The sequence below is a fragment of the Kryptolebias marmoratus genome, linkage group LG20 (genome assembly GCF_001649575.2).
Source record: "Kryptolebias marmoratus isolate JLee-2015 linkage group LG20, ASM164957v2, whole genome shotgun sequence".
NCBI lineage: Eukaryota > Metazoa > Chordata > Actinopteri > Cyprinodontiformes > Rivulidae > Kryptolebias > Kryptolebias marmoratus.
Window position 1 is genome coordinate 23,177,260 of NC_051449.1, and position 26,006 is coordinate 23,203,265.

Genomic DNA, 26,006 nt, shown 5'->3' on the forward strand with positions numbered 1-26,006 from the left:
TGCAAACCAGTATAAAGTCTTAAAAGATCAGCATGTAGGAGTTGGTTGATGGTTTCCACATTCTTAAAAAATGATCTTGTAACCTCTCTCTGAGATCACTGCTGTTGTCCTTCAACCCTGGCATTGTGCTAACACACACCTGAATGATCCAGAACAGCAAAATGTCAAAAACCTCTACTGATGTGCATCATTGCCTGCTGTTGAAGGTGAGATTGTTTTTGCCCGTGTCTGTCTCTGTTCGTCCATAGTGTTAGCAAAATATCTCATGAAACAGTAGATGGATTTTAGTAAAACTTTTTGTTAGTAATTATTGGATGTACATCTACAGCTCATTATTTTTTGGCGGTACCCCAATTTAAGATGGCCACTGCACAAAAACGGCTATAACTCAGTCAATTTGACAGACATTGAGCTAAATTTGGTGTGGCAGTAGCAGATTGATTGAATGGAATGACCCTAGTGATCCTGAAAGTAAAGAAATGTTCACTGACTGGAAAGCACTACCTGCAGTGACTTACAAAGACCTTTTGAATTATGTTATGAAGAAGAAAAGTGCTTAAATTCAAAGAACTTCAAGCCTACAAGTGTCTGGAAGGTAGGTAGGTAGGTACATTTATTTAAATAGCACTTTTCAGCACAAGGCGACTCAAAGTGCTTTACAACACAAGAACAAAATTACAGACAAAGTTACAGCAGTAATTAAACACAATGAAACACAATTAAACACAAAAGCTAAACAAGATAAACTAAACTAAGTGTACAGTTTGGATAAATAATCTAAAACATGAGAATGCTAAACTAATGATACCGAGCTTTCTAAATGGTACCAGACCCTCTATACGGCCGACATAACAATTACTAACTAAGGTCTAAACATAACTAAACATGACTAAACTAAACTAAGGTACGAAGAACGAAGAAGAGAATCTGGAGAGGTGGAGGTGTGCACTTGAAAGACAAGGGATCAAAGTCAGCCGTAGGAAGACAGAGTACCTGTGTGTGAATGAGAGGGAGGCAGGAGGAACAGTGAGGCTACAAGGAGCAGAGGTCACAAAGGTGCAAGACTTCAAGTACCTTAGGGTCCACTGTCCAGGAAAACGGAGAGTGTGGTAAAGAGGTGAAGAAGAGAGTCCGGGCAGGATGGAGTGGATGGAGAAAAGTTTCAGGAGTGGTCTGTGACAGAAATGTGGCAGCAAAGGTCAAAGGAAAAGTTTACAAGACAGTGGTGAGAGCAACTATGTTGTATGGTTTGGAGACAGTGGGACTGACAAAAAGACAGAACTGGAAGTGGCAGAGCTGAAGACGTTGAGGTTCTCCTTGGGAGGGACGAGGATGGATAGGCTTAGGAATGAGGTCATCAGAGGTACAGCACAGGTTGAAGGACTGGGAGATAAAGTTAGAGGCCAGGCTGAGATGGTTTGGACATGTGCAGAGGAGGGACAGTGGGTATATTGGTAGAAGGATATTGGAGATGTAGCAGCCAGGAAGAAGACTAAGAGGAGATATATGGATGCAGTCAGAGAGGACATGGAGGTATTTGGAGTGAGGACAGAGGACACAGAGGACAGAGTTAGATGGTGGAGGATGACTCGCTGCGGTGAGCCCTGAAAAGGGAACAGCTGAAAGAAGAAGAAGACAAAGAAGAACCTTTAAAGGATTTTACAGGGATTTTATGATTGTAGCACAGAATTGTCAAGTGAAAGGAGTTGTTTAATGATTTTGTAATTTATTCTTTATTTTATTTTATTATTTTTTCTTGGAAGCTCCTATTGAGGTAAATCATCTCTTCTCCCAGGAAGTCCTGGTCAATATGGATCATAAATACAGATCAAGAACAATCATCTAAAAGTCTCAATACAGGAGAGGAAGGCATCAGTTAAAAAAATAACATACATACAAATACAAAACCAAGTATGGACACATCAACAATATAAGGAATAATATAATATTTGATTTTTGTGGTTGTTATGTGACAAAATGGAAATCAAAGTAATTTAAATCTTGGAACTCCCCATTCTTCAGTTTTGAATAGAGAAAACTCCCTAAATGGGGATCGAATTGTCTTCAACTACAGAACAAAAGTATAGTTGTTTTGTTTGTTTTTTTTACATTTTTTTGGAATTTGCCATATACTGGATGATTGAGAATCTACTCCAGCATACGGGACAAAAGGTAGAAAAGTTCAAGGGGTGTGAACACTCTTTCAAAGCACTGTATACGCAAATGATGTGCAGCCAAGCACCATTCTCTTGAAACAGTTAAAATGATTGATATTCCTTTGCAAAACAGTTTTGCTCAGAAAGGTCATGGTGAAAGTCAAAGTTGTGTCAAAGGATGCCCCACCCTTCCCCATTTTAAGTGTTTCCAGCTCTTAACTCCGCCGCCCTTTAAAGCAAAAGGAGTTAGCCGGCTGAAGAGCACTGTGATGCTCGCAGATAGGAAATGCAATTTGAAGCCACAGTCAGTACAAACATTAGGAGCCACTCAGAAGAGAGGCGACAGCTCTGCGGCCACAGATTAGGAAGGACGTTGCAATCATAACCACCCGGTCAATTTCCTGCAGAAGGAAGAGGGGGGAGTTGGCCATGCAGACTGTTGCACAATACCCCCAACTCTTCATCAGTGGCTGTCTTGGTGACGTTCACCCCAAAACAACCACTAATGAAGATTACAAAATCCATTTTCACTTAATTTTACCACTAAACAGCTATAATCTCTCTGGCACATGTAAACCAAATAAAAATGTATATTTAGACAAAAGAAAGTAATTTAAGATTATACCTTTTTTCATTCCAAAATGGAGACAATCTGCTTTATGAAGCTGATATAACAAATACAAAGCCCAATAAATAAGTGAAGGCTTGCATTAATTAATGTTAAAAGATAACTCAGATTAAATATCAATCTTCCTTTTTAAAGAATTACATAAGTTTTGACATAATTCAGGGTTTTGTCTCATGAGTGGAGCCGAAACCAGACACAGAGGCAAAGTTAAAAGGTAAGTGGTTTTATTTACAGGTTTCAAAGTGCAAACACAGAGAAGAGCGGCCAGGATGATCTGAAACGGCAGAGGGTGGGGGGAGGGGTGGGTGGGGGGCAAAGTGAGTCTTGGGTACAGGTTCAATCTTGTTCTTAGAATGAGATATTGAATAATTGTTCTTTTCTTACAGGTTCGGCAAGAGAAGAGGCGTGGAGGTGACAACGTGTCCACCGGAGATGGTCCAGGAGGAGGAGGATCCAGAATCCAAACGACAGGTAAGTTCCCTGGTAAGTGCAAGGCAGGCAGGTATTTACAAAAATTGAAAAGTAAGTCCTGAGGCAAAATAGGGAGAAACAACAAGCAAAGGGTTAGCGTAGCCGTGCGCTTCAAAGTTAGTGGTGTAATGCTGAGATCCTGACCCATAAGCCACGATGCTCCAGTGAAGATCTGTTCTTCTTCTTCTTCTTCTTCTTCTTTAGGTTTTAACGGCAGCTTGCATCCACTAACGTTGCACTACTGCACTCTATTAACTCCTACCATCTATACCTCAAATTCTCTTAAAGATCCCAGTGTTTAAAAAAAAAACGAAAAATCTTCTTTTTCCCCTCACTACTATTCAGCTGATCGATCACCTTCTCAAATTTCAATTCCCTATTAACACCTAGTTCCATTTTTAATAATCTTCTTTGGCTTGCAAATTTCCTACATTTAATCAAAACATGTTCCACTGTTTCTACTTCATCACACCATCTACATAAACCAGTAATGTGTTTCCCCATCCTAAAAAGAGTTCCATTTAGGAAACTATGCCCGGTTCTTATTCTATTTATAATTATCTCCTCCCTCCTGTTTATTCCTCTGATCCTTTCTACATCGACTGTATTTTGTATCCTAAATAAATGTCTTCCCTTTATTTCATTTACCCACCTAGCTTCCCATATCCTCTTGCTTTCTTTCCAAATTATACTTTTACCTTCAGATTTAGATAACTTTATTTGCATATCAATATCATCTTTTTTAATCGCCTCCTTAGCCAGCCTGTCCGCTTTTTCATTCCCCATAATACCTACATGAGCAGGAGTCCAGAATAATATAACATTTTTATTCTGTTCACATATCCTATGATGAACCGCCATAATCTCATATAAAATATTTTGATGATTTTTCCCCTGTCCCTTCCCGATACTCATCAACGCAGATAGAGAGTCACTACAAACTATTATTTTATTCCTATTACTTTCCTCCACCCATTCTAAAGCTACCAAAATAGCACATAATTCTACTGCGAATACACTCAAATAATCAGATGTTCTTTTTGAAATACTAATCTTTAATTCAGGAATCACTACAGCTATACCGGTTGCTTCACTTTTAGGGTCTTTCGACCCATCAGTATAAATTTGCAAGTAGTCATTAAATTTATTCTGCATTTGATTATAAAATTCTTGACAATTATCTAATGTGTTCCTTTTCTTAATATATGTTAGTGTTCTGTCTACATTAACATATTTCCAAGTCCATGTAGGTCTCAAAGGCCACAATACCGTTGAACTAAATTCCTTATAATAAACATTAAAAATTTTTGCTCTATCATCCCCAACCCACCCAAAACTATCAATTTGTTTCTTTCCTCTTTCCCAACACTTTTCTAATACTTTCTTAACCGGGTGATCTGCATTATGTCCTTTTAAACTTACCCAACAATTGACCATTAGCTGTTGTCTTCTAATGCCTAATGGCATTTCTCCTGACTCTACTTGTAAAGCACATATTGGCGTTGATTTAACTGCCCCTAAACAAATTCTCAATGCTCTAGCTTGAATAACATCTAACTTTTTTAACCTAGTTTTGGTTGCTAATCCATACACCACACTCCCATTATCTATTCTTGATCTAATTAGTGACACATATATATTTTTTAGTGAATCAAAACTTGCACCCCACGTCAATCCTGCTAAACACCTCATAATGTTTAGAACCTTTTTACTTTTCTCTTTAATATGTTCTGTGTTTTCCCCAAAGTATTTTCTTATCAAAAACTACACCCAAAAACCGAAACCAATCAACTCTTTCTAACTCTTTCCCATATAAATACAACTTTTTATCAACCCCTATTTTCTTATTTGTGAAAAACATTACTTTTGACTTTTCGATTGAAAAGTTAAACCCCCACTTTACCCCCCACTTACCCACTTTATCTATACCTTCCTGAAGTTTAACAATAAGATGTTCCACATTTCTTCCCCTTTTCCATAATGCTCCATCATCAGCAAAAAGTGACTTACCAAAACTGATAGATAATTCTTTAAAAATGTTGTTAATCATAACTGAAAATAATGTTGGACTTACCACACTTCCTTGAGGGGTTCCATTTTCTTTTTTACATAATTTCGAAACATGATATCCTATTTTAACTTGAATTGTTCTATCCCGTAAAAAATCCCATATCCAATTGAACATAATACCACCTATACCTATCTGATGTAATTTAATCATCAACCCTTCTCTCCATGACATATTGTATGCTTTTTCCACATCAAAAAACAAAGCAACGACAGTTTCCTTATTAATCTGAGCTTTTCCTACCATCATCTTCTAAACATAAAATAGGATCTATTTTTCCTCTCCCTCTACGAAAACCACTCTGATAAGGAGCAATTAACTGTTTTGACTCCAAATATTGTGACAATCTCTCATTCACCATCCTTTCCATCAGTTTACACATATTAGATGTTAAAGCTATTGGTCTATAATTCCCAGGGTTACTATGATCTTTCCCAGGTTTCTTTATCGAAATAACAATGGCTTATTTCCACTTACAAGGCGATCTCCCCTCCTTCCAAATCTTATTGTATAAAATTAATAATTTATTCAAAAGTTCCTCACTTACATGTCTTAACATACTATAACACACTTCATCTTTACCTGGAGCACTATTCCTTGTTCTATCCAGAGCTCTTTTCAGCTCTCCAATAGAGAAAGGATAATTCAACAGATCATTATCATTCTCCTTTCTTCTTAAAATTCCATCATTTTCCTTTTTAGTTCTCTCCCTTCCCTCTATTTCATTAACTGATAAATTTTTCCCACTATGTATCTCCACAAATGTTCTCACTAACATATCAGCCTTTTCCTTGTCAGTTACAGCTACTAAATCATTTTTATTTAGTATAGGATAACTCCATTCCCTTCTATCACCTCCCATTTTTTTGATCATCCCCTAGTTTTGTACTATTGCCAATTGTGTCATAGAAACCTCTCCAAAATTCTCTTTTTGTGCTTTTTATTGTTCTCCTGACTTTTGCTTGCGACTTTTTATATTCAATTAAATGTTGAAAATTATAAGTCCTTTTAACCAATTTAAATGCTTTATTTCTTTCTCTAACTACTTTTCTACACTCATCATTCCACCATGGAACTAACTTTCTCCTACATTTCCCTGATGTTTTTGGAATAGCCTCCTCAGCAGCAGCTAAAATACCCTGACTTATCTCTCGGTTCATACTTTCAATACTCTGATCATTTTGAACATTTAAAATTTTCCTATCACATAATTTATAAAATTTTTCCCAATTTGCTTTCTCAAAAATCCACTTTCCTCCTATCACTTCAGTACTAAGCACCTGGCCCATCCTTATTTTGCTGATTATAATGTAGTGATCACTACCAAACGACTTATTTTTAACTTGCCAATCACATAATGGAGCTAAACAGCTAGAAACAAATGTCAAATCTAATACAGATTCCTTACCTGAATTTATATCAGTTATTGTCTTCATACCATTATTTAAGCAAACCAGATTATTACTATCTAAAAATTCTTCTAAAATTTTCCCATTATAATCTACTTTTCTACTACCCCATAATGAATGATGTGCATTAAAATCTCCACACCAAATAACATTTCCTTTTATATCTATCTCTTCAAGCTTACTTAACTCAAGCTTTTTACAAGGATTGTAAAAATTTAAAATCAACATTACCTTCTCTTCCACCCATATTTCAGTTGCAACATACTCCAAATCTCCTTTCCTTCCAATAATTTTATACGGAATACCTTCCTTAATCAGAGAAATACACCCTCCCCCATTTCCCTCTTCTCTATCATATCTAACTGCAATATATCCATCAATTTTGAAATCCAAAAAAGGCCTCAACCAAGTTTCCTGTATACAAATTATATCAGGTTTTTCTTTTAATTCATAAATAAACTGTTTAAAATCTTGCCCATTTGATAAAAGACTCCTCGCATTCCATTGTAAGATTGAGACTATCCTTCTTGACTTGATTGACTACACAGCTCTCCCCTTATGTCTTCCCACCAAATATTCTTCAAGTCTAAGCTATGGCATGCTGCCTTCACAATAATCGGAATCCTTTCCGTTTTTGATTTCACGTCCGATGTTGCATTTATAACTCCTGCAATAAAAGTCACCATTTTCTTTTTCTCCTCTTCCATTTTCTTTTCAACCATTTTCATAATTTTTGAGATTACTTGCTTTTCTCCTGTTAGAGATTTCCCATTTTGTTTCTCTTTCTCAACTACTTTACACGCTTCCACATATGTTACTTTCTGTATAACTTTTGTTTTCTGTATAATTGTTTGTCGTTTCATTACTTCGCATCCCCAAAAAGCTACACTATGCTCTCCCCCACAACTACAGCACTTTGGTTTACCTCCAACTCCATATTTACCATATTCATGGTCTCCAGAACATCGGGCACATCTCCTTTTTCCTTGACACATTTTTGCAATATGTCCAATTTCCTGACAGGTAAAACACCTCACTGGTTTGGGCACGTATTCCCTGACACTAAATCTTATCAAGCCAAAGAAAAACTCCCTTGGCATTTCTTTTGTTTCAAATTCCAACAACACAGTTTCTGTTTCAATCTTCTCTGTACCCCTTGTCATTCTTCGTCCTCCTTTTACTTCCTTGTTTCTTTCTTTCAAATTCACAACTAAGTCCTTCATGTTAACACTCAACGGCACTCCTATGATAATTCCTTTGCTTTCATTATTTCTTTTTTCACCCACTTTAACAACTGCTCTGACTTTAACTTTGCACACCCATCCAAGCTTTTTCGCCTTTTCAACTTGCCCTTCCGAATTACATCCAATCAAAATATTTCCGTCTCTCAGTATTTTAGCATGTTTAATTTCCCCAACATGTGTTTTAAGTGCTTTTGTTAGCTTAAGTGGATCAATCTTCTTTACTCCTTCTCCTTCATCAAATCTTATTATAATGTTCATATTTTGTCTTTTTGATGCTTCTTTTCCTTCTTCAATTCCTTAATTATCGGTGTCTTCAGTGCTTTCCTCGTTTCGTTTTTTCCTCTTTCTTTCAGCATCTCGCTGCTTCTTTCCACCCTTTCCCACAAATTCCCACTCTTTATCTTCATTCTGACCACTCCTTCCTTCCTTATCACTACAATCCATACTATTACAGTCACTTCTTTCTAACTCCAACATTGTCATGTTCCGATTTAAGTCGCTCCTGCTGTCTCTTCCGCCCCCCAAAGCAACGCCGGATTTCCCTGGCCGTCTACCGGATGCCCTCACCCCAGCCAAAAAAAAAAAGACCAGCGAAGATCTGGAACCAGCCTGAGGCTTAAATACAGGTGCTGCTCATCAAGGTAATTAGCTGCAGCTGAGGAGGAAGAGTTCTTGGCACCGCCAGCAGGGCGGCGACAGAAACTCTGGGTCCTTACAAGTTTAGGTTAACAGTCAGCTGCCAAGTTTGCTGCCACAACCAACAGACCTTAAAATACACAAAAGATGGCTGTAACTCCTTAAGAATTACATATATTGAGCTAAAATTTGTTGTGTTAGAAGGTGAGCGTCATTCACAACACATACTGCAAGCTCTACATGTTGTGCAACATTTTGGCTTAAAACTTTGGCATTGTTTGTTGTAGTCAACACTGTCTGTCTGTTTGCAAAAGATCTCATGAACCTCTGGACAAATTTTAGTGAAACATTCAGAAAATAATCATTGGCTGTACATTTCCAACTTATTAACATTTGGAGGCAACCTAATTCAAGATGGCTGCCACTGCTGAACAACATTAGAAACACAAAAATGATTCTAACTCAGAGAGTGTTACACATAATGAGCTAAATTTGGTGTGGTTATAGCTGAGTGTCATCCTAAACACATGCTCAGATTCCTAACACATCTTGGGAAATCTCACAATATGGCATGAGATTGTGTTTAATTTCAGTTATAAGGTTTGCCCAACATGGCAGCAACTCAACATTTCTCAACATAAAATGATCTTAGCATGAAACTGTTGCATAAAAGGTGGCGGAGGATATGCATTCCTTCAAGGAATGCTAGGCCTTCATCTACTTTATTTATAGGTTGGTATTATTGGCATTTCATTGCCTGTTCAGAGGTCAGTGTATCACTTCCTGTCATCCCCCACATGGACAGTTTCAGTAATAAAGTGTGCAGTTTTTCCACAGAGATCTCAGACATGGGAATTAAGAATGTGAAAACCTGACAGGAAACATGCTCCTCAAACCAGCATTATCTGGACTTTTTTTTCCTGAGGAATAGGTTTTACTACATCCTTAGTTTCTTTAATAAAATGATTCCCCAAAGTGCCCAATCATTTGACCTTTATTATCCTCACAGCTTCTCCTCCCATAAGCTGCACATCCCAGCAGTGGAAAAACACTTGATGTTAAAACAAAGGATATCCTTTAGACAGGGAACAGCCGTCCAGCCACTGGAGAAATGTATTTACTAACTGGCACCATTACAAATAGACCTTTGGTTCTTGAATTTCTTCTTCTTTTTTATCCCTTCACAATGCAACAAACAGGATGTTTGGTCACTCTCCTGTGGGGTTCCCCCCCCCCCCTGCTTTACCTTTCTCTCGGCCTTGCATGAATTGATCCCACATCTCAATAATTTAACTAAAATGTCAGCTTGATCATATTTTGTGCAATTTGTATAATTAAAAAGTCAAGCATTCACTTAAAACTGAAGATAAATTCAGATCAGGTTGAAAGTCTTGATTTAAGAAAGGCCAAAACACTCATCAGATCCCAACAACAGTTGTGTGCTGTGTTCTCCTTCACATGTTCTTTGTCTGAAATATGAAACATTTTTTTAGGCTAGAGGTCTGCAGTATGCGGCTCTGGGGCCACTTGTGGTTCTTTGGTTCCTCTCCACAGTAGAAAATTCAAATTTTGGCAGTTTCCTGTCCAATCTTTTGCAATGTGTTCATAAAATATTTGTTACAGATAGTTTTATATAATAAGCAGTAGAAGATGGATGGATATATATATATATCCATCCATCTTCTACTGCTTATTCATAGTTGGGTCAATGGGGCAACATTAAGTCCCTCTATCCAGCTCCTTCTGGAGGTTCCCAAGGCTTTCACAGCCAAAAAAGGATACATAATCACCTCCAGGGAGTTCTGGGTCTGCTTCAGGCTCCCCTCCCAGTCCTCCCACTCTTTTAACAACCTTTTTATATTGTTCATGCTTTATTATCACCTGCAGCTGAAGACAAAAAATCTATAATGTTCGTGCCTGTGTTTGTGTGTTTATATATAATGTTAGCACAATATCTCATAAACCACTGGACAGATTTGAATGGAAAGTAATGCTCTACAACATAGGTGTCAAACTCCATTCCTCGGGGGCCGCTCTCCTGCATGTTTTAGATGTGTTCTTGCTTTTAAACACCTGCTTTAAATGAATGACTTGTGGACATGCTGCTGGAGAACATCATGATTTGGTGAGGAGGTGATTGAACCATTTGAATCTAGTGTGTTGGAGCAGAAAAACCTGAAACTCCCAGGACAGCGGCCCTCGAGGCTTGGAGTTTGACACCCCTGCTCTACAACTTATTACCTTTTTGGAGACAATCCTATTCAAGATGGCCATAATAGCAAAATGACCTTACCAAACCCAGAAATAAACTATGAGTCAATTTGTTTTGTGTGAATATTGAAATGCTTGGGCATAGGCCTCTATAATTCAGTGTTTAAATGTTGCAAAACATTTTCTCTTCATAAATTTAATTTCCTTTGTCCTGACATGTAAAAATAACAATACATGTCAACAATTTACTATAGACCTGTAATTTCTTTATATAACAAACAATAGATTTTATATATAGGATTTTTTATAACACCTAATAAGTTGTGTTATCTTTATTTTAAGCACGTTTTGCAGCTCTGAACACATTTTATTCAGTAAAATAAGGGGCAGAAATGAAGAGCCCTGATTTAGGCCATGGATATTTGTGTTCCATGTATTAAAGAGCCGCCCCCCCGTTTTTAGCAGCAGAATGTAAACAACAGCTTCACCTCATCTGGCTGCTCCCATCTGCTGACAGGTTGGCAGATAAACAAAACATAAAAGAAGGATTAAATTGTGCTGCCAGTAAATTGTCACAAGAGGGGCCAAGGAGTCATTTGCAGACAATTAGCTACACAATAGGTGACGCACACAGGCACAAACACTTACTTCCAGGTCTGAGTGGGCTAATATTTTAAATCGGCTTGTTTATAAAGAACAAGAGGAGGTAGGTACACTGGTGACATTTAAACAATGCTTTTATTTTCATGTATTTATATAGTAAAAAAACTACATGTCATATTTGTATATTGATACTGCAAGATGTGTGAATATGAAACATTTAGACTCCAAAGATATCCAAATTTCTTTCCATGCATGATGAAAAATAAAATGTCAAAACAACAGCATATTAGACAACGTTTGGTTTTATATAGCTAGTCAATATGTATACTCAATATGAGAGGCCTAGACTTAGCCCACTGTAATAAATGAAATATATTACAGATAAAATAAGAAGGATAGTTTTACTTTTTTACTTTGTTTTTTTATATGATTTTACTGCCATAGGTTTGAATCAACCCAACAATCTGGAAAGCTCCTGCTTCTCCCTGAAAAGGAGAGAGAAAAGAGAAATTATTGCAGTTGTTCTTAATGTAATTTTGCAGAGTAAAAACAGTAAATTAACACAGTCTGTTGTTTCTCCCAGATTCAGCAAACCCCAGGAAAACATTTTAATTCAACCAACAAATGTTGCCCATGTAAACAAAACAAGTTATTCCTTCGTATCGTTTTTAAATCTCCCTTCACATTTTTATTGACTCATGTCTTTTGTAGAAAACAGTGTGTTTGGAGTAGTAAAATCAGATACTGAGTAACAGATGTTTTATTGATTATATTTTTGTATTAGAGTTCGACTGAAAATAAACATCAGAGAGTTCCTATTGGCCCTTTTTTACTCAACATTGTAACAAGAACTAAGCACATTTTAATTTATATTCTAAGATGAATAATATTTCTACTTACTGTGGAGCAGATGGGTTAATCAGGCGTTGCAGCTCCTGAATGTGCTTAGTGACACCACCTGTGTTTTAAACAAGAGAAAATGATTTGTGATGACATGTAATATGAGACGTAACCAATCATTCATTTTAAGCACTGTTGTATTAAAAACGCAGACGCAGTGTAGCATTTCTAAGGATCGATTTGATAAGATAAGATAAGATAAGATATTCTAAGAAAGGACAAGATAAGACATAACATAAGATAGGATGAGATAAGATAGGATGAGATAAGAGAAGATATACAAAATGTATTATAAGATAAGATGAAATGTTTTCAGATAAGATATTATAAGAAGATATGATAAGATATTTTAGGATAAAATGACTTTATTATAAAATTTCCCATTTTCGACCAAAAATCTTTTAGTAAAAAAGTGGGAATAAAAGAATCACTAAATAAATTAATAAATAGTAATCAATGAAAAATTTTTGACAGAAAACTTTAAAACTACTGTTGTTTCTCAGTCCTACCTGCATCACTTGCCACTCCACTCGTCCTCCCTCCACCAGCAGAAGATCCAAATCCACCATAACTGCTCCCACTAGATGGTTTCCCTGGTACACTTTCTGTCTTACTTTGCCCTGAGCTACTGCTGGGATTCCAAGGCCAAAATAATCCAGAACCGGTTGACCCACTTTTACTTGTTGACCCACTTGATGAAGCCGAAAACTCAAAGCCAAGGCTTGAGGAACTTTTTCCACTCACTGTTGGCTTATTTGAGCCTATACTACTTAAGCCTGTGTTTGTATTGGACCCTGTTGACTCAGAGGATAACCTAGTGTTTGTTAGGCTCCTCTCGCTCTCTGCTGGCTTGTTTGACCCTAATCCATAGCTTGAGAAGGTTCCTCCAGTTGATGATGGCCTACTATATCCTGCCCCAGTGTTGCTTGAAATTGAACTTGACCCTGATTGTGGGAACCTTGATGAGCCTGCTCCAGTTGATCCTGGCTTATTGAGTCCTAATCCAGAGCTAAAGCTTGAACCTGACCCTGTATTGCCTTGACCCAAGGAAGATGAGCTAGATGATGAAGAGCTGGAACTGCCACCTCCGAATCCACCCCAACCAGACTGACTTGATGTGCGAGTTCCCAGGCCCCCAGAAAATCCACCAATTCCTGTCTAAAATAAAAAGAAATTAGTGTTAAAGCAATTTTTTTTTATTGCCTAAAAATAACAAACACTGTTAACATATTGCAAGACATGGACAAATGTTTTGTTACCCTTACAGCTCAATGAAACAATACATAATTTCTCTTGAAAAGTGATTCAGTTAAAAGCGGTTGTCTAATGTATATCTGTATATCTTCAGTCAGTTTACAGATATTGTGCTGAAATTTGGTGAACCTGAGAATCATTCCCAACACGTCCCAAACACGACACAAAGATGACAGGTGATATTCATTTCTTCAAGGAATGCTGGGCCTTTAAATAATTTGCTTATTTGAAAGGGTTCTGTTTTCCTTTCAGTGTTTTATGCAGAGTCAGAATAAATTGAACACACTCAAAATATCCCTCAGAATTGCCTCCATAATAACTAGTTGTGGCCCATAGTCTTACCTTCATTAGGCAGGACATGTTCAGCTGTTTTATCTGTTCATTAAGATGATCCACCTGTGACGTTTTGTACTTAATGCTGCTTTCCAGAACTTCTTTGGCTCCATTCAGATCCATCTTGTCTTTGAGGAGCCTCTCCTTCTCATCGTCGTGCTTCTTCTGCAGCTTGTCGTTGTTCTGCTTGTTCTGCTCGATAATGGCCGAGCGATTTTGGCTGCACTCACGGTAGTCAATGGACAGACGCCAGTTCTCGGCCTTCAAGTGGTTGTTTTCCCCATGCATATTGGACACTTGGGCTCCAATGATGTTCAGGTAGTGCTGGAGCTTGTCCTCCACCTCCCGGGACAGGCTGGTGCAGTTGCTGTGGATCTGCTCGAGGTGTTCCTTCTGTTTGAGGCAGGTGATCTGGAAGGGATAGTGTTGAGGGAAGAGCGAGGCGATTTTTTCCAGTAAGGTCTTGGAGACAGTGGAGACAGAGCCCAGGGCCTGGGAAAACTCATCTTTTGATTTTTGCTTATAGAACTCCACCTCCTTTTCTAGGATGGATTTTGTTCTCCTGAGGGTAATGGCTTCTAAAATTTGTTTGTCCTTTTCTTTGCTAATTTGTTCTTTCTCTGTCTTAATACTCCTTACAGTTTGGGTGAAGTTGGTCTCCACGACTTTCTTTTGATCCTCCAGCAACCGACAGTTACAACCGCCGCCAGGAAATATTGGTGCTTTGAAAACATCAGAAGAAATTTGAAATAAATTCAAATTTATACAGATTTCATAGAAAACAAGTAAAAAAATGTCATCATTCGGTTTGTTATTTTAAGCTTGCACTGAAAAAAAGACTTACGTGGTGGTGATCGTATGCCAGAGGTACATCTGACCTTGCAACCAAATAAATCTGTCTTGCATTGTTGCTGTTGTGGAAGAGAGACTGTTAGCGATTGTTTTGTTGTTGTTTGCAAAGTCAAAGGCTGAGTGATAATGTTACTTATCCTTGTGTGTGTGCGTGTCTGTTAGCAAATATTTTAATGAAACTTGCAGAAACTAATCCTTAGATGTACATCTACAACTTATTAACTTTTAGAGTCAACCCAATTTAAGATGGCTTCCAAAGCCAAATTACCTTAAAAACACAAAAATGTCTAGAACTAAGTCAGTTTTACAGGTATTGGCCTACAACTTGGTGTGGTAGTAGCTGAGACTGATCCCCAATGCATATTCTAAGCACTAACTGATTGTGCAGCATTTTTGTTTAAAAATTTCCCATTACCAACTTTGACCACTCTTTCTGTCTGTTAGCAAAGTATCTCAGAAACCACTTGATGGATTTTAATGAAACTTTCGTAACGTAATTATTGGATGTGCATAGCATCATTTAGAAGGTGGTGACTCCATCATTTCACAACAAAAAAGAATCTTTGTCCAAAACTAGCATGAAAGATGTTGGGCAATGTTCTTTCTTCAAGGAATACTAGACTTTTATGGAATTTGTTTATCTTTCAGACTAGTAATAAGTTGCAGAAAACCAAGAAAGTATGTCTTTGGCGTTTTAACTTTTCTGCAAGATCTGTTTGTATTTTTAATTTTTTTCTTACCTGCTTTCTTTCACATTCTTCGATCATAGCAATGGACATGTTGCTGACCTTCCGCAGCCTCCACAGGTCGTAGTCATTATGAGCCTTTTCTGTGAGGGTTTCGTTGAGTTTGTTGGTCAGGTTCTTCCTCTGCTTTTTGAGGTCTACATTTTCAATAGAGAGTTGGCTGAAGCTCTCCTCAAGGTCCTGGACACGATCTACCATAGAGGTGTCCTGTCTGTTCCCGTAGACCAGGAAGAGCACAAGGCTCACGATGATCAGGGACTGAATGAGTGAGGAGAAGAAGAAGACAATACGCATGTAGTAGCCACAGCTCTTGCCGTTTGTGCGGTATTGCATCTTCTTTTTGGCCTCAGGGCTGAACTTGTTGACTTGAGAGTAGCCACTGCTGTACATTGTTGCAGGTGGTGTATGAGATCGTCCCAGGTTTAAATTCAGTCAGCCAACTTCAATTAAAGCTCTTCTCCAAATCAGCTGTAACAATGTTAAATCACTTCAGCCCAAACAGCGGATTTCGAAGTCCATTTCTTAGAAATCTTTCGCTCCTTCCTCTACTAAAAGCTGCTGATGTGAGCCAGGCGTTTCCTCACTGCAGCGCTGATAAGATGACAACTGATTGTGCATCAGATTTAAACACACACAGGAGTTTATAAACTCCTGCTGGCATATTTCCTTTGGTGGGAAGTGGTCTTAGCTCCAGTCTCCTCCTTTGACTGGAAGAATGTATCAGCACACACACATAACTAGGCTGCATGCATAGGCACAACAAATGTTGCATACAGTCATTCTCACGTATTAAGAAGCAGTGCAGTCTTAAACTTGAAAAACTCCTGAAAACATTTCAAAAGGGCCTGCCACTTGGTGCGTTTAGCTGTGACTCGAGGTGACTCCAAAAGGTAATTAGTTGCAGATATGCATCCAACTACTTTTTTGAGAGTTTCATTGAAATCTGTTGAGTTGTTCATGAGTTATTTTGCTAACAAAAGACTACAGCAAAGTTATCACACATCTTGTGGCTGATATGATTTTTTGTGTGGGTGCACTCTTCCCTTCGGGCCACATTGAAGTATACGAAAGAGTAAGAAAATACCTTTATTTTTTGTGGGTTTAGTGTTTTATCTTCAGTGTGTTGTGCACCACAGGGTCACTGTCCTGCACTCTGCATTCCATTCAAACTATATGATTCATCTTCATAGCTGTTTGGTGTTTTGAACAGAAAAGCAGAAATGTAAACTACTTGTGTAAGCTGGTAATGTTCACACAGATAAGACTTTGTTATACGTTTCGATCAAAAAGGCTGTAAAGGTCAGATCACATTCAGTGTGTGCAGCTTCTCCATAAACCTGTCAAAAACATATTTATGGGATCATGAAAAGTGTTTTCCGGAGAACAGCGTGAAAGAAAAACAATGGTGCAGGTCTTCTTGGAATTCTCCCGCTGAGTCTCTTTGATGCTTCAAGTCTCTTTCCAACACTGTGACGTCAATAACCTTTCCTCTGTCACAAACACATTCACACAGACATCATCTGAAACCAAATGCAATTGTTTGACAGTAGCAGTCGCCACTTTTCCTGCCACGTATTGTTGACATGGCAAGCCCCATCTTGACAGGAAGTAGCAATTCATAGAGGAACTACTGTTCGCTGAAGCTGCCTTCACTTTTAGAGAAGATCACAGAGAAAAGCCATAAAATATGCAACATATATAGGGACATTTAGGATGCTGATGCTTTAATAGTAATGAAACGCAGCAAAAGATTCAGCAAGGAGTAATAAAAAGTGAAATTTGACTAATTTGTGTCAACTTTGTATCACATGTTGACAACCCTCTGAGCGTGACAGTGAGGGATTTGTTTTTAGAGAAAATAGGTGAAAGAATACCCATAAAAGGAATCCGACAGCAGTAACACATACTGCGTTAAAGGGATAGTCTGGTCGTTTTTGGAGTCAAACAGACTTTAGAAAAGAAAGGTCCAATAGTAAATTAGGACTTTGCATTAATCTAAGCTGACACAATGCTGATGTTTTGATAAATAACTGTATAAGAAGTGTAATATTATTTTCTCATTTGAGCATTTATGGTTTAAAGCTGAACGATGAAACTGAACCTCGTATAATAACATATAACACGCCTCAAAAATGTTAAAAGTAACCTCCACACAATGTAAACTGTAAAGTTGACTCTTTTTTTGTGACATGCAGATGTAAGTGTACATTGGTGACCACACGCTTGTGAGGCGCACAGACAGCTGAGGTGCATAAAATGCATGTGAATTGTCTAAGGGACACTTCCTTCTCACTGAGAAGAAAACAGCATATTAATTCAGAACAAGTCAGGTTTGATGGTTCCTAAGGTCGACAAGGTGTAAACAATGACACATGCATGAGGTTCTATATGGTTGTGAAACAGTGGCAGCTTTGGTGCTGCTGGAGGACATCAGCAGTGGAGGAATTGGGAGTTTTCAGGAATCACACCAACCTGCTGCCAGACGAGGATGTCTGAATTATTATCTGATTCAGAGTCCCAGGGTCATTGCTTTGGAAATCCGTGCTAAACCTGCTCCAGCCTTACACAGGAACGCCAGAAGAAGCTGTGCAATGCCGGTTCCAGTCCTCACCACACTGGAGTTCCTAGGAACCAAAGCCTTTCAGAAGCAGCTGGCTGACAGGTTGAGTATTTCACAGTCATCCCTGAGCTGTGCCATGCCAGCCATATGGGTCAGCCTCATCCATATGATGCCCAAATATATTAAATTCCCTGTGGCTGAAACACTTCTCTGATGTGTAATGACTAGTTTATTAGCATCAACTAATATCTAATAAATTAGCCTCTAAAGCCTACCAAGCTCCTGAGCGGCTCTGTGTTTGGAGTAATTATGTTCTTAAACACAAGTGTAAAGTTGGAAAAGCCTCACCCTCAGATGTGAGCTGCCAGCAGATCTATAACCCTGGTTCACTGCAATCATTTACAATAATAGTGTGACACTCATGTTTACATATTTACAGCTATTTGCATATTTAAATGGAAGAGTGTCAGGGGAGGTGTCTCATGTACGCTCAGTTCCACACAAATTGGGATGTATGAAGGAAAGGTGCGCAGAAACATGTGTGAGCCTTGTTTGATGAATCTGAATATTTTTGTGCAAACACTTTTCAAATTTTGTCCGTATGCCAACTTTCAGTATGAAAGCTGCACACTCTTTGATATGTGACACCCCTGGTCTTTACATATCCTGTAAAAAAAAAGACAACATTTTTCTTGACTATCTGACATAAAATTAGAGTAAACATTCTGTGTTTTAGGTCAGTTAGGATTCCCAAAATCATTTCTATTTGCTAAATGCCTGACTAATGAGAGTGAGAATTTTTTTTTTATTACTTCAAAGTCACAACTTTACATTAGTTTTCTTAGTATTTGGTAGCATTGCCTTTAAACTGTATGACCTGGGTCAAACATTTTGGGTTTTCTTCAACAAGCTTCTCACATTAGTTTGCTGGAATTTTGTTCCAGTCCTCCTGACAGAATTGGTGGAACTGAGTCAGGTTTGTAGGCCAAGATCAGACTGAGATGAGGGCTTTGTGATGGCCAGAACACTGACTTTGTTTCCTTAAGCCTCTTTGTGACTAATCTGGCAGGATGCTGTGAGACATTATCTATTTGAAGACTCATTTTTCCCCAATTTGTAACGTAAATGTTCTTTCCTCCTGATGCCATCTATTTTGTGAAGTGCACTAGTCCCTCCTGCACCAAAACACCCCCACTGTGAGGATCTGGGAGTTTTGTCCCCGCCCTGCTGGCGGTTCCACTAACTCTCCCTCCGCAGCTGTTGCTGATTCATCTGATAAGCAGCACCTGCATTTAAGCCTCTGGCTGGTTTCAGATCTTTGCTGGAGCATCGCACCTTCTGAGTCAGGATCTCAGCCTCTGGATCCTGACACCAAGCTCATTGCTATGCTAACGTTTTGCTTTGTATTTTTCCTTAATAATAATAATAATAATAATAATGCATTTTATTTGTAGCGCCTTTCAAGACACCCAAGGACACTTTACAATATAAAGACACAATTAGAATAGAACAAGGTGGCTATAAGATCTAGAAGAATAACAACAAGAAAAGTTATAGAGAAAAGGCTAGCTTAAACAGATGAGTCTTGAGTTGTGTTTTGAAAGTCGAGAGATTGTTACTGTTACGTAAGTCAGATGGAAGAGCATTCCAGAGTTGTGGAGCAGAGTGGGAGAATGCTCTGTTTCCCATGGTACTGAGGCGGACAGGAGGAATGTTGAGGTGGATGGAGGACGATGAACGAAGGGAGCGTGAATGGGTGGTGATGTGCACGAGATCGGACAGATAGGAAGGAGCGAGGTTGTGGATAGCCTTNAATGTATACATGAGGATTTTGAATTGAATTCTGAATGAGACGGGAAGCCAGTGAAGTTGGTGGAGAACTGGGGTGATGTGGTGGGATGAGGGGGTTTTGGTGATGATGCGTGCAGCCGAGTTTTGAACCATTTGAAGTTTACGGAGAGATTTGAGAGGGAGACCAAAGAGGAGAGAGTTACAGTAGTCAATTCTAGAAGTGACCAGACTATGGACCAGGATGGAAGCAGAGTGTGATGAGAGTGATGGACGGAGTCGGTTGATGTTCCGAAGGTGGAAGTATGTGGACCGGGTAGTGATATTGATGTGTGAACGGAAGGAGAGAGTGCTGTCTAGTGTGACACCCAAACTCTTAACATGGGTGGAGGGCGAAACCTGGGTGTTGTCAATGTTGACGGAGAAACTGTTGACTTTGGATAAAGTTCATTTACTGCCGACCAGTAGAAACTCCGTTGTATTTTTCCTTTGCCTCAGGTTGGGCTTATCAACTCTCTGAAACTGCTTGCCTTCCTGTTACTAACCCGCTGCACCTACCTGGTACTTAACCTACCTGTTGCTGGACCTCTGGACCTGGATTGCCTCTGTTCATCTCTGCTTCGTCTCAGCGCCTCGTCATCCCTCGAACCTGTAAGACAAGAACAATTATTCTCTAACATATAACTATATGGTCAAACTCATCTTGTACCCGAGACTCGCCTTGCTCCTCCTTGCCGTTTCAGATTCTCCTGGTCGCTCTCCTCTGTTTTCATGTGCACCTGTAAAGTGTCTGGTTTTCGTTTTCGGTTCCGCTCCCACGACAAACTCTGGTTTATGTCCCCACACCATGATGCTGCCACCCCTGTACTTCACAGTTAGTAAAAATTGGCTGAACAACAACTACCATACCTACAGTTAAATGTAAAAAAGACAGACTCTTGTCATAGCCCGTGATGATAAAATCCCTGAAATCAGGCTTCATCTTGCTTTTTTAACTCCTTCGGTAATAAATAATCTTGAAATTTTGGGTTTTATTTTTGACAGTTCTTTGTCTTTTGACACTCATTGTAAAACATTAGTTCGTTATTGTTTTTATTATTTAAGAAATATTTCAAAACTAAGATCCTTTGTGTCACAGAAGGAACGAGAAATGATTGTTTGTGCTTTTATTTCTCCTCGTTTAGATTACTGTAACAGCCTTTTTACGTGTCTAAATAAATCCTCCTTGGCTCACCTTCAGTCTGTGCAAAATGCAGCAGCAAGATTACTAACTAAGACCCATAGAAAAGCTCACATAACTCCTGTTCTGGCTTCTCTGCACTGGCTCCCTGTGCATTTGAGGAGTCATTTCAAAATTTTGGTTTTAACCTTTAGGGTACTTCATGGTCTGGTTCCCAAACACATATCGAACTTTTTAAAGCCTCTCTGTCCATTTAGGACTTTGAGATAATCCACTCAATTGCTGCTGCTGGTACCTAGAACCTATCAAAAAACCCGTGGAGACTGAGCATTTCCGGTGGTGGCCCCTAGGTTCTGGAACGCTCTCCCTTTGCTGCTTCGATTCCACTGACTCTTTTCAGAAACATCTTAAGACATTTTTATTCAGACAGGCTTTTAGTTAGGTTTTGTCATTATATTTATGTACGGTTTTATTGTTTTTAGTTATTTTGTTTTCTGTTTAGCACTGATGTGATGTTTTGTATCTGTGAAAGGTGCAAAATAAAGTTTATTTACTTACTTACTTAGGATGGTGTTCTCAGGCTTACAAGCTAGCTAGTATGAGCCACAGTTGTAGGGGTTGACAATTCTCTTCTTGATAACTTGGCTGATTTCTTTAGATTTTCCCATGATGCCACACAAAGAAGCAGTGTATTTGAGATGTTGAGATGTTGTCAACTAACCTATCAAAAGCTTCCAAAGCCACAGCATCGCCATCTGGGCGTTCCCAGATTGTTTAGAAGCAGAGTAATCTTAGTGTATGTAAATCGGGTATTGGTTCTGACACAGAGTGTGTGGACCTGTACTCGGTCTTGAAAAAGTGTTCTGATGCCACAGTATCAATACCATCTCACGGCAGCACTTTCAACACAAACAGTTTGATAAAAGTAAAAAAAAAAACAAACCCAAATGACTTTGAGTTCAAAGGAAATACAACTCCCCAAGTGATTAAATTTTCGTGGTAATCTGGATCACGATCCAGACTGCACAAGAGTTGAACGGCGTCAGTGACCATATGTCCTTGGCAAAGGTTTGCTCTCTGCCAAGGACAATTAATTATAGACTTATTATTACTGTCAGTGTAATCTTATCTGTAAGAGGGTTAGTCATGTTGAAGAAACCACCCCCTTTGTTCCGAGCCTCTGTGTGTGTGTTTTTTTTTTCCTACAACAAAAAAAGGAGATGATTTATCAAAGCATGAATAAACATCTTGGTCTATTTTTCACAAATGAAAGTATATCTTCTGTTACATTTCAAATGGATTTTACAGCTATGTGACACACCCTACCGCACTTAAGGGATGTGATCTTAATAACATTTTAATAATTAATAATAAAATAAACTTTGTGCATCTAATTGTAAAATCTAAAATTCAATGTCAAACTATTAAATGAATCCCGAATTCACTCACAATTGAGGAGCTAAAAACTTATTACGGAGGTCAAGGCAAAGTGGATCCCTGCCATCTTAAAACAGTTCCAGTCTCAAAAATGTCACAGTGGTTCATGTAAACTCTCATATAAACCTTTACACCACTGTCAATTTCATATTATAATAAATAAATATAAAGCTGTACAAACATTATAATGCTTCTGCAGGAAGTGCCCCAGGCTGCAGTAACAACAGCTAATTTCTGCTGCTACAAAAAGCTGCTGAATTACATGTTAAAATCGTGTAAAGCAAAATTATAGGTGGTGTTAAAATGATAAAAATGTCTTCAAATGAACCTCTGTGAAATCTTTGATACTGGAGTTGTTCTGAGCGTTAAAACAAAGCACTGCTATTCATTTTCTACTGTCTGCTGCCTATGTGGGAGACTATTTCCAGTTTTTGTAAAAAAAAATATATCTTTTTGGGGTTTTTTTACCAGCTAATGTTTTGGAAAAATGGAGAGAAACAACAGAAGTGGAAGAATCATGTTGAACCAGGTTACTGCATGTTTCTCTCCTGGCATTTAAACTGTGGTTTTCTATCAGAACAACAGGATTAATTAATTATGTAATAAATCTACAGGAAAGAAAAATATAACTTATAATACAAGTGTCTACGAACGGTAAAATGGCAACAAAGAGAGAGTAATCCTATAGAAATTGCATTTGTAACACATTAAATGTAAAACAAATATTAATATTTACTTTATTTTATCATTGTGTATGTGCATATTTTATTTCTCATAGTGCCTCACCTGACCACATGTCACTAATTAGTACTCATATTGGTACTTAGTATTGACAAGTACTCAAATGTAAGTACTTGTACTTGGTTTGAAAAATGTGGTATGAGTGCACTCCTACTTGTGACTTTTAAGAAAGTTAAAAAAAAAATTCCGTCTCATTGCATTTGCATTTAGCAAATAGAAATATTGTTTGGAATCCTCACTAACCTAAAACAGGAAAGGGTTAGTTTGATTTAATGTCAGACAGTGAGTGTGTCTTTTTATACAGCGGAGGAAAACGTCTGCTTTAAACACTATGTGAATTTTATGCGTCTACAGTATTTTATGTAGAAAATATGAGTTAAACAGAGCCTTCACTTCCAGTTTTGCAGAGAAAATTTAGCTCTCAGATACAATGAACATCAGTGGTAGACTGGGTGTGAACTCTGCACTCAAGGGGGATTTGAGAGAAAACCACAAGTCGTAAAGCAGTGAGAGACACACTGTGTGAAAGAAAGCCAAAAATAAAATACTTTTTAATGAGTAATGTCTATAAGAAGTGTAAAGCTTGTTCGAGTGTGACATAAGCACACTGTAAGTTAAACATTTGGTGGGAAAATCTCCAAAATTCATAAACCCTAAGCTGAGTGTAAAAATGAGAAAATATATTAAAATGCCAGGTCAGTCACGTAATGTGTAACTTGATATAAAGCGAGTTCTACTTGAAGCGCTCTAAAGAGGGCTGGGGTTTCTCTTTTGTTTTGTTTGAAAATTTAAAATAATTTTGGGATTATTTCATTAAACAATACAAAAAATTGATAGACAGTTAAACTTGCAACATTAAAAGCTAAAGTAATAATCTTACTTATTTTGTTACATTTTTCTGGACACAGCTATTCTTTTTTGTTGTTGTTGTTTTATTTATTTTTTGCTACTCCTCAGCTGTCCAGGGGAGTCAGAACACCATGATTTAATGTTCAATGATTATGCTAGATGTGGGAACAACAACTACTCCCACACAATACAGCTGCATGAAGTGTGCAGCAGCTGTTCCTGCTGACATCCTACAGTTTTACTGAGTGTACAGTTTGCATTTTGGATGTCACAGAATGAGGCTATTAAGGGAAAAGAGCTCCATTGTGTTGTTGCGATGGAGGATATGAAAAGTTCTGTTAGACACAAAGCAAACTGGAGAGTGTTTACAGGGAGGGTTTCCTGTCAACGTAAGACACTTCACTGAACATGAACTATGTGTCCCTGCCGTTGCTATTATATCTTTAGTTTTTCTTGTCATGAAGCCAGAAAATCTCCTGAACTGAAGTGTTCTTTTTATCCTCACCCCAACCCAAAGGTCATATTTCTTTTGTTTATGTCTGCGTGTTTGTTTGTTTGTTTATAGCATTAGCAAATTATATAATGAACTGCATTTGAATGAAATATTCAGAAAATAATCACTGCATGGGTTTACCCAAGGTTCTCCAGTTTCCTCCCACAGACTAAAAACATGCAGGTTAGGTTAATTGTTAAAGGGGACCTATTATGTTTTTGTACTTTCATTTGCTTCTAGAAACAGTCAAAGCACAAAAAACTAAACATCCAGCCATTTTTGGACAGTAAGTAAATGTTTTCTGCTGTCTGCAAAATGACCTGTTTCAAAAACCTCGGGATTGTTGCATCACAATCCTTGTTACCTAGCAACCCCAAGTGGAGCTCCACCCACTTCATTACAAGAAGACCTTCACGTTAGTTCTGCTGGTTTTACCGCTGAACAATGTCTGCTGGAAAAGAAAAATGTTCTGTTGTCAGCTGCTTACTTGCCAACCGTCCTGCATTGGGTGGGACAGTCCTGCATTTAGCCCCCCCTGTCCCTTGTCCCGCATCACCCTGTGCGGGACAGCCAAAAGTCCTGCATTTGGCCCTCACACGCCACACTTTGTATTTCGCACGCAAAAAAAACTAGCGACAAACTTAGTGACTTTGGCAGCTAAATGTGAGAAAGCACTCATTCTGCAGCGTACCGTAAGCCCCACCCACTTCCCAAAGCACTGATAGCTGTCAATCTAACAGCAGAGAGGAGACCCGCTCCACTCTGTGTCCACAGTGGCGCAAAAAGGTATATGTGGCGCTCCTGCACGCCCCCTCGCGATTGTTTTCGTGTTAGCCGTGTTGTCATCTGATGATAGAGAGCTAAAGATGGAGAGGCAGAAAACTGAAGAGGCAGAATGAGAAAGATGTAGGCATGAAAGAAAGCTTTTCAAAGCAGCAGGAATTTCTGTCTGAGCATCAAGAGGAGGCCTAGAAATGTTCAGGTTAGCTAAAGCTACTAATTACTAATAAATAATAAGTTACAGCTGTTTACTGATCAGTATTTACAATATAACAGCTGAGAGGATGGAGAGAAAGAATCGGGACATACAGGAGAAATAGACAAGTTGGACTAATGTTAGCTGGAGGTGTAGAAACAGCCACTTGTTACCAAAGGATTTATTTTTAAATATGGTTTATATTTAAAAAAGTGCAATAGCGAGATGTGTAATTTATTCAAAGCTAATTAATAATACTTGCTTGACTATATGACTTAGAGGACAAAAACACAAGTAAGGAATGAAGGAGACAGACATGAGGTCAGTGATCAGCTGCTGTAGAGGAGACCAGAGATGACATCAGGTAGGAATAATTCAGCTAGTGAGGCCACAAAAACCTAGATGCCCAGGAGGGTTTGAATTTCTGCTGATCACCACTGTGTCAGTTTGGGAAAAATAGTGCAGGCAGAC

The 26,006-nt window shown here is 38.4% G+C and overlaps 1 protein-coding gene across 1 annotated transcript; it reads right to left on the reverse strand.

Moving 5' to 3' along the window:
* Nucleotides 1–11,542: 11,542 nt before the first annotated feature.
* plvapa (plasmalemma vesicle associated protein a) lies at nucleotides 11,543–16,137 on the reverse strand. Its single transcript, XM_017431333.2, has 6 exons — nucleotides 15,506–16,137; nucleotides 14,758–14,824; nucleotides 13,923–14,635; nucleotides 12,836–13,484; nucleotides 12,327–12,384; nucleotides 11,543–11,911 (listed from the first exon to the last, which is right to left on the reverse strand). Exons 1-6 carry the CDS (start codon nucleotides 15,899–15,901, stop codon nucleotides 11,878–11,880), a joined length of 1,917 nt encoding a protein of 638 aa, XP_017286822.1. The 5' UTR covers nucleotides 15,902–16,137; the 3' UTR covers nucleotides 11,543–11,877.
* Nucleotides 16,138–26,006: the final 9,869 nt, after the last annotated feature.